The following is an 8,038-nucleotide window of genomic DNA, read 5'->3' as shown; positions in this document are numbered from 1 at the left end:
GAGACATGTCCTCTCAGATCTCGCAGAAGCAGCTGACGGCCGAGCGGACGGAGCAGCAGATGGCAGAGTCCAGGGAGGGCTACAGAGCCGTGGCGCGACACGCCTCCGTTCTCTTCTTCACCGTGGCTCAGCTGGCCGACGTCCAGCCCATGTACCAGTACTCCCTGTCCTGGTTCACCGGCCTCTACGGCAGGTCCATCGACGACAGGTGAGGCCCCAGCCCCGGGGCCCTCCGGCGGGCCGGGCTCTGAAGACCTCTCTCCTTCACGCCCAGCAACAAGTCCAAGGTCCTGGAGCGAAGACTTCGCTACTTGATGGATCACTTCACCTTCAGTCTCTACACCAACGTGTGTCGCTCGCTGTTGGAGAAGGACAAGCTGCTCTTCTCCTTCCTGCTCTGCTGCCAGCTCCAGCTGTGAGGAGGGCTCGGGGGCGGGGCTCAGTCCTCAGAACGTGGAGTGGACCGGTCTGTCTGGCAGGGCCTCGGCTGAGATCCAGCGCTCGGACTTCCTCTTCTTCCTGACGGGAGGCGTGGGGCTGCAGGACGCCGGCGCCAACCCGGAGCCCAGCTGGCTGCCCGACCGGAGCTGGGAGCAGATCTGCCGTGCCGACCAGCTGCCGGGGCTCCGGGGCGTCAGGTGAGGCAGACGTCGCCGAGCAGGGAAACCTGAACCTGCAGCGCTCATGTGACCCACAGAGAGGCCTTGCTCCAGGGGCCTGCGGAGTTTCGACAGCTGCACGAGAGCAAGGAGCCGTGGAACTGCGCCCTCTCGGGCCCCTGGTGGCGGGAGCTCAACGCGCTGCAGAGGATGATCCTGCTGCGCTGCCTGCGGCCGGAGAAGCTGCTTCCCGCCGTGGTCAAGTACGTGGCGGCGCACCTGGGGAAGGCGTTCGTGCAGCCGCCCACGTTCGACCTCGGCAAGAGCTTCCGGGAGTCCTCCGCCTGCTGCCCCCTGGTGTTGGTGCTGTCGCCCGGAGCCGACCCCATGGCCGGTAGGCGTCCCGCGCACGCGGTGATTGGCGGCCCGCTCAGCCAGTCTGTTGCTCTGCAGGTCTGCTCAAGTTTGCGGAGGACAGGAAGATGGGCGGGGCCAGGTTCCAGACCGTGTCGCTGGGTCAGGGTCAGGGTCCGATCGCCGCCAAGATGATCAGCGCCGCCATGCAGGAGGGATGGTGGGTGTGTCTGCAGAACTGCCACCTGGCCGAGTCTTGGATGTCCTCTCTGGAGAAGATCTGCGAGGACCTGAGCCCCGACACCTGCCACCCGGACTTCCGCCTCTGGCTCACCAGCTACCCCTCGCCCAAGGTGCAAACGCTCGCCGCGCCGGCGCCTGCTTCTCCTTCACTGATCTCACTTCCTGTCCCTGTCCAGTTCCCGGTCAGCGTCCTGCAGAACGGGGTGAAGATGACGAACGAGCCTCCGGCTGGACTTCGGCTCAACCTCTTGCAGTCCTTCCAGTCGGACCCCATCTCGGACCAGAGCTTCTTCGGCAGCTGTCCCAACAAGGAGCTGGTGAGTTTGGCCTTCCGGTCTGGCCTGGCTCGGAGACTGAGCCCCGTTTTTCCTGGAGCAGGTCTGGGAGAAACTTCTGTTTGGACTCTGCTTCTTTCACGCGCTGGTTCAGGAGCGGAAGGCTTACGGGCCGCTGGGCTGGAACATTCCCTACGGCTTTAATGAGTCGGACCTTCGGATCAGCGTCCGCCAGCTGCAGGTGAGTGCGGCTCCCCAGGGTGAAGGCTGCTGCTGCCACGTGGCTCCGCTGGCCTCGCAGATGTTCGTGAGCCAGTACGAGGAGGTCCCCTTCGAGGCCATCAGCTACCTGACCGGCGAGTGCAACTACGGCGGGCGTGTTACGGATGACTGGGACCGCCGGCTGCTGATGACCCTGCTGGCGGACTTCTACAACCGCGATGTGATCGAGAAATCCCGCTATCCCTTCTCACCCAGCGGAGAATACTTCTCCCCGCCCAAGTCCTCCTATGAAGGCTACCTGGAGTTCATCCAGGTAGAGCTTGACCCCGCTGGGGCGTCTGCCGCTGGCTGACTGCTGCTTCTGCCTCCGCAGGGACTCCCTCCGTCCCAGAGCCCCGAGGTGTTCGGACTGCACCAGAACGCCGACATCTCCAAAGACCTCCGGCAGACCAGGCAGCTGCTGGACTCGCTGCTGCTGACGCAGGGCCGGGTGGCGGCTGGTGGCGCCGCCAGCGATGCCGCTCTCTGCGACGTGGCGCGCGACATACTCACCAAGGTAGCACCTCCTGTCCTGCTGACGTCGCAGAGTTTGTCGAGTCTCACCGCCGTTCCGTGTCAGCTTCCTCCGAACTTCGACACGGAGGCAGTCTCGCTGAAGTTCCCGGTCCTCTACGAGGAGAACATGAACACGGTTCTGGTCCAGGAGATGCAGCGCTACAACACGTAGGACTGGGGCGCGGCGAGAGCGGGACGGAAGCAAGCGCAGGCTTGCTGACGCGCCTCCTCCTCCTCCTCCTCCTCCCTCAGGCTGTGCAGCGTGATCCGGCTCAGCCTGCAGGACCTGCAGAAGGCCACCCAGGGTCTGCTCCTGATGGACTCAGCCCTGGAGGACGTGGCCAGCAGCCTGGCGGTTGGGAAGGTCCCGGAGAAGTGGGCGCGCCGCTCCTACCCGAGCCTGAAACCACTGGGCAGCTACATTAGCGACCTGCTGCTCAGACTCCAGTTCCTGCAGGTGAGGGCGGGTGGCCCGGTTCCCTCCGCCTGTGCTGCTTCTGCAAGTGTCTTCTCTCTGCAGGACTGGTACCGGACCGGTCAGCCCGCTGTCTTCTGGCTGCCGGGCTTCTTTTTCACGCAGGCCTTCCTGACCGGAGCGCTGCAGAACTTTGCACGGAAGTGCCACGTCCCCATCGACCTGCTGCGCTTCCACTTCCAAGTCCTTCCCTTCGACACGTCAGAGTCGGCGCCTGGCCACGGCGTCTACGTTCACGGCTTGTTTCTGGATGGGGCCCGGTGGGACCGCGAAAGGTAGTGAGCCGCTGACGCCGTCTCGCTTCTTCCCGGTCTGGTAACACGACGCTTGTCTCTGCCGGCAGCGGCATCCTGGACGAGCAGTGGCCCAAAGTTCTGTTCGACCCGATGCCCGTCATCTGGATCCGACCCAGTGAGTCACCAGCGGGATCAGGCGCCCCAGTGTGCGGGTCCGGCCCAGACTAAGGTGTGCGTGTGCTGCAGCTCAGCAGGAGGTGGCGAGACGGGACCTGTACGAGTGTCCTCTGTACAAGACCAGCGACAGGAAGGGGGCGCTGTCCACCACCGGACACTCCACCAACTACATCATCAGCCTGCAGTTGCCCACCAGCAGGGGGCCGCTGCACTGGGTGAAGAGAGGCGTGGCTCTGCTCTGCCAGCTGGACGACTGACGACCACCTGCTGCAGGACTCTGCTCACAGTCATCCCGGGCCTCTGCCGCTTCTGTCCGTCCTGCGCTCCGCACTGAGCCTGTGTTTACATCCGCGTCTCATAAATAAAGTGTCAGGATCCTTCTTGTCAGTCCGGCTGGAGCCAGTCAGAGGGGGGTGGGGGTGGGGGGGGCAAGGTGCGCGCCACGTGACGCCCAGTTCTGCGTCTGTCCGACGTCCTTGTGCGGTTTGAGCGCGGAGGGCCGCCGTCGTCCGGGCGGGCTGGTGACGCAGGCGCGGACGTCAGGACGAAGGTCGAGCGGCTGCACAGGTGAGCAGGTGCCGCAGGTGACACCGGGGTCCACGCGTTCTTCTTCTCTCGGCGGCACGGAACACGATGACGACAAATCGGTGGCGAGGACGCGCTTTCACCTGCAGATGACAACTTGGACAGTCCGGCGGATCGACTGACAGGTATGACGTCACCGTGCAGAAGTGACCAGGCGCGAACGTGTGACGTATTCGCAGTTGTTCCACTATAACGAACATGAAACGCGTCGCGGTGACGTCACCGCGGCTCATCGTTTCAGCCCGAGGAGAGACGTACGTGAAGAGTGAAAAGTGACCGGGGGGGTGGGGGGGTTGTCATGGCGACCCGGCAGCGAGAGCCCCGGGTCCGATCCGGACCCAGAAGTCCAGAAGCGTCGGAGCAGGAGTTTGTTAGTGACTGATGCCTGTTCTTGGTGTTTGGCAGCGGTTTCATGGAGAGAGAGAGCTCGCTGAGAAGGTGACGCACACACACACACACACACACGAGCACGCGCGTCACGTGACCCGGCCTGTCGCCTCCAGGAGCCTCCAGAGCAGGCTGCGGCTGGGAGGAGCCTCCGGCAGCTCCAGTCTCACCGACCTGTCCCAGGCCGAGGAGCCGGGCCGCGCCAGCCAGCAGAGGAGGGCGGGCGCCAACGCCACCTGGAACAGGTGACTCCTCGGCCCTCACAGCAGCCAGTCACAGCGCTCACGGCCTCCTCCGCTCTGTCCTCAGCATCCACAACGCCGTCATCGCCGTCTTCCAGAGGAAGCCGCTGCCGGACCACGAACTCTTTGCTCTGAACGAAGGCGTGCGGTCCGTCCGTCTGTCTGTCCGTCCGTCCGTCTATCTATCTGTCTGTCTGTCCGTCCGTCTATCTATCCGTCCGTCCGTCTGTCTGTCCGTGTGTCTGTCTGCCTATCTATCTGTCTGTCTGTCTGTCTGTCTGTCTGTCTATCTATCTATCTGTCTGTCTGTCTGTCTATCTATCTATCTGTCTGTCTGTCCGTCCGTCTGTCTGTCTATCTATCTATCTGTCTGTCTGTCTGTCTGTCTGTCTGTCTGTCTGTCTATCTATCTATCTGTCTGTCTGTCTGTCTGTCCGTCCGTCTGTCTGTCCGTGTGTCTGTCTGCCTATCTATCTGTCTGTCTGTCTGTCTGTCTGTCTGTCCGTCTATCTATCTATCTGTCTGTCTGTCTGTCCGTCCGTCTGTCTGTCCGTGTGTCTGTCTGCCTATCTGTCTGTCTGTCTGTCTGTCCGTCCGTCTATCTATCTCTCTGTCTGTCTGTCCGTCCGTCCGTCTGTCTGTCTGACCGTCTGTCTCCATGTCTCTCATCAGGCTGTATGTGTGTGTGTTTTCTTGTACTCCCATCTTTGTGTGTGTGTGTGTGTGTGTGTGTGTAGGCAGCTGTTGAAGACTGAGTTGGGCTCTTTCTTCACGGAGTATCTTCAGAATCAGCTGCTCACGAAAGGAATGGTGATCCTGAGAGACAAGATCCGTCTGTACGAAGGTCAACACCCGCCCGCCCGCCCGCAGGAGGGTGAGTGTTGACAGTGCAAGCACCGAGCGTCTCTGCTCTGCAGGTCAGAAGCTGTTGGATTCCTGCGCTGAAACCTGGACCTTCTTCTTCGGTGAGGTTCTGTCCACGCTGCAGGCCATTTTCTACCCCGTGCAGGTGCTGGCTCCCTCCCTGGCCCCGCGCTCGCTCGCTCGCTCGCTCACTGTGTCCGTCTCTGTGTGTGTGTCAGGGGAAGGAGCCGTCGGTGCGCCAGCTCGCCCTCCTCCACTTCAGGAACATCATCACCCTCAACCTGAAGCTGGATGAAGCTCTGAGTCGCCCACGAGCTCGAGTTCCTCCGTCCATCGTCCAGATGCTGCTGGTGCTGCAGGTGCGCGACTGCGCCCTCTGGCGGTGGACTGCAGGCCCGCCTTGACAGCGCGTGTGCGTGTGTGAGACAGGGTGTGCACGAGTCCGCAGGCGTGACAGACGACTACCTGCGCCTGGAGCGTCTGATCCAGAGCGTGGTGTCTCCGTACCTCTCCAGCCAGGGGCTGTGCTCCGCCGACGGGGCCTGGCCGCCCGGCCGCCGGCCTGGTGGGTGGCCCTTGTGAGGACCGGCTGGGTTCTGATGTGATGTGTGTGTGTGTGTGTGCGCGCCAGAGAGAGACCTGACGCTGCTCTGTGTCTTCAGAGACACACTTCAGGTCGGGACCCTCTGGGGGCAGAGCCCCGCCGGCGGTGAAGAACCTGGTGGTCCGGTCCAAGAGCTACAACGTTCCCTTGCTGACCCCTGTTGTGGAGTCGGACCCAGACTCGTCCTCAGGAGGCGGAGTCAGGCGCCACTCCGTCAGCGAGATGACTTCCTGTGCCGAGGAGGCCGGCCCTGGTCCCACCGTGACGGAACCCTCCGGTCCGGACCAGCCCGCCGCCGCCACCTTCTCTGGTGTGTTCTGCTGCTCCGCTGCGGTTCCTCGCCCCCTGAAACTGACTCGCCCTCGGCTCTGTTCGGCAGGCTGCACCTCAGCTGTGGCGCCAGAACCAAGACCGGGCCACGCGCCCTCCTCGTGCACTCTTCCCGACCCCTGGTCTTCTGAGCCAGAGGCCCGGTTCCACTCCAGCGTCCGGCTGCACGACTCTGGCCCAGAGGTTCTGAGAGTCCACGCGCAGGAGAGTCCGGACTCGGAACCCGACGGCATCTTTCTGGACTTTGGCAGCGTGACTCAGAGCGAGGAGCCGCTCTGAGTCGGATGGACAATGAGACCAGGACTTGGACCCGCCTCACTGCCAGGCCCGAAACCTGGCAGACGCTACTTGAGAGACTTCAGGGTCACGACCTCCATGTTTCCGTCCGCGGGTCTGTTTCGGGATCTCCTGGGTTCACACCGCACCGGCAGGCGGCGCTGTCCGAGGGCGGACGCGGGTTCAGCGGAGAAAAACATCAAACACATGACAAGTCGCTCGTCGACGCAAAAGCCGGGGCGATACCGCCTTCCGCCACACGGTGTCGCCAAACGCAGGTGATTAGGCCGAGAGTTGCGCTGCTGTCGACGATCGGAACCAGTTGTTTGAAACACCAGTGGTCGCCGAGGCACCGGGACGTCGCAGGACTTGACGCGTCACCAACATCTGCTGCAGCTGGGGGCCGTTTGGTCTTCAGGAGATCCGCGAGCGACACCTACCGTCGGACCAGCAGAAACACAATAAAGAACAACCTGCGCGTCTATTCGCGCAGTTACGGCGGCGACGCCGAAGGCTCCGGTACAGCGTGTGACGTGCGGCTGTTGTGTACGACTGAGATCATCACGCGTCATGTTGGCTCAGAGTGGGTCTTCAGCCTTTTTACAAACACGCAGCAGGATCACGAGCACGACTGACGTCGCCTCTTCACTTGAAGCTGGACGAGACACTCGCCAGAACCGCTGGGCTCCAAGCGCAGTGCGCCCTGGCGGCCAGCAGGGGGCGGAGCAAGTCCCTGAGGACTCTGGCGAAGTTTCATGAGCTGGTGTCTGGTGATGAGGATGTTCTCGGCCTTGACGTCTCGGTGGATGCGCTGCAGGGACACGGGCAGCGTCAGGGGCCCGGAGGGACTCACCTTTTGCTGGAGGCAGAAGTTGACGGCGTCTGCCAGGTGATGCTCCTCACCAGGTGCTCAGGGACCCTGCGGAGACACGCACGTTTGCACGTGGTCCTCGCAGGGCCTGGAGCCTGAGCGGGGCCACCAGAGGGCAGTGCTCGCTCTCCAGCACTGGCGCAGCTCAAACAGAAAACCAACAGCTGGGGCACCGTGGGGCTTTTGTGTGGCCATGGAAACGTCTGAACGGAGCCACGTATTAACAACTTTGTTTTCTCGCCTTTGTCCAGGCCCAGAGAGAGCCAGGTCCTCACAGAGCCCGGTCCTCACAGAGCCAGGCCCAGAGAGAGCCCGGTCCCCACAGAGCCAGGCCCAGAGAGAGCCCGGTCCTCACAGAGCCAGGTCCTCACAGAGCCAGGTCCCCACAGAGCCAGGCCCAGAGAGAGCCCGGTCCCCACAGAGCCAGGCCCAGAGAGAGCCCGGTCCTCACAGAGCCAGGTCCCCACAGAGCCAGGCCCAGAGAGAGCCCGGTCCCCACAGAGCCAGGCCCAGAGAGAGCCCGGTCCTCACAGAGCCAGGTCCTCACAGAGCCAGGTCCTCACAGAGCCCGGTCCTCACAGAGCCAGGCCCAGAGAGAGCCCGGTCCCCACAGAGCCAGGCCCAGAGAGAGCCCGGTCCTCACAGAGCCAGGTCCTCACAGAGCCAGGTCCCCACAGAGCCAGGCCCAGAGAGAGCCCGGTCCCCACAGAGCCAGGCCCAGAGAGAGCCCGGTCCCCACAGAG

General features: G+C 63.1%; 2 protein-coding genes across 7 annotated transcripts in view; both read left to right on the top strand.

Annotated features, from left to right (window-relative positions):
* LOC128747241 (dynein axonemal heavy chain 12-like) overlaps window positions 1-3,503 on the top strand; it is a 19,954-nt gene extending 16,451 nt beyond the window's left edge. For 3 of the 4 annotated variants that reach the window (XM_053844984.1, XM_053844985.1, XM_053844983.1), the window contains 14 exons: window positions 1-208; window positions 275-415; window positions 480-638; window positions 698-993; window positions 1,053-1,306; window positions 1,373-1,513; window positions 1,575-1,712; window positions 1,773-2,006; window positions 2,067-2,249; window positions 2,313-2,416; window positions 2,501-2,705; window positions 2,769-2,998; window positions 3,067-3,134; window positions 3,206-3,503. The exon at window positions 1-208 is cut by the window's left edge and continues 158 nt beyond it. In XM_053844984.1, the coding sequence (XP_053700959.1) occupies window positions 1-208; window positions 275-415; window positions 480-638; window positions 698-993; window positions 1,053-1,306; window positions 1,373-1,513; window positions 1,575-1,712; window positions 1,773-2,006; window positions 2,067-2,249; window positions 2,313-2,416; window positions 2,501-2,705; window positions 2,769-2,998; window positions 3,067-3,134; window positions 3,206-3,393 (2,549 nt within the window). In that variant the 3' untranslated portion in view covers window positions 3,394-3,503. Of the gene's footprint in view, window positions 209-274; window positions 416-479; window positions 639-697; window positions 994-1,052; window positions 1,307-1,372; window positions 1,514-1,574; window positions 2,007-2,066; window positions 2,250-2,312; window positions 2,417-2,500; window positions 2,706-2,768; window positions 2,999-3,066; window positions 3,135-3,205 lie in introns of all 4 variants that reach the window. The other variant, XM_053844982.1, reaches the window with a different exon arrangement.
* Window positions 3,504-3,616: 113 nt separating this feature from the next.
* On the top strand, window positions 3,617-6,565 carry LOC128747261 (proline-rich protein 5-like). 3 transcript variants are annotated; one of them, XM_053845036.1, is made up of 9 exons: window positions 3,617-3,846; window positions 4,127-4,159; window positions 4,225-4,353; window positions 4,418-4,498; window positions 5,088-5,194; window positions 5,268-5,359; window positions 5,433-5,573; window positions 5,644-5,779; window positions 5,877-6,565. In XM_053845036.1, exons 2-9 carry the CDS (start codon window positions 4,134-4,136, stop codon window positions 6,425-6,427), a joined length of 1,263 nt encoding a protein of 420 aa, XP_053701011.1. In that variant the 5' UTR covers window positions 3,617-3,846; window positions 4,127-4,133; the 3' UTR covers window positions 6,428-6,565. The 3 variants fall into 3 exon arrangements, with proteins under 3 accessions (XP_053701011.1, XP_053701010.1, XP_053701009.1); XM_053845035.1 differs by lacking the exon at window positions 3,617-3,846 and having other exon boundaries at window positions 4,037-4,353; window positions 5,877-6,128; window positions 6,198-6,565; XM_053845034.1 differs by lacking the exon at window positions 3,617-3,846 and having other exon boundaries at window positions 4,037-4,353.
* The last annotated feature ends 1,473 nt before the right edge of the window (window positions 6,566-8,038 follow it).

Source organism: Synchiropus splendidus, chromosome 16 (genome assembly GCF_027744825.2).
Source record: "Synchiropus splendidus isolate RoL2022-P1 chromosome 16, RoL_Sspl_1.0, whole genome shotgun sequence".
In the NCBI taxonomy this organism is placed as follows: domain Eukaryota; kingdom Metazoa; phylum Chordata; class Actinopteri; order Syngnathiformes; family Callionymidae; genus Synchiropus; species Synchiropus splendidus.
Note: the sequence above shows the minus strand (reverse complement) of the source record. Positions and strands in the feature narration are given on the sequence as shown.

What these genes read in the sequence shown, in the direction of transcription:
- LOC128747261 (XM_053845034.1), top strand. Translation starts at nt 4,103, where the DNA reads ATGCCTGTTCTTGGTGTTTGGCAGCGGTTTCATGGAGAGAGAGAGCTC. An exon ending in GCCAACGCCACCTGGAACAG is followed by an intron (nt 4,354 to 4,417) that starts GTGACTCCTCGG and finishes CTCTGTCCTCAG; the next exon opens with CATCCACAACGCCGTCATCG. An exon ending in GCTCTGAACGAAGGCGTGCG is followed by an intron (nt 4,499 to 5,087) that starts GTCCGTCCGTCT and finishes GTGTGTGTGTAG; the next exon opens with GCAGCTGTTGAAGACTGAGT.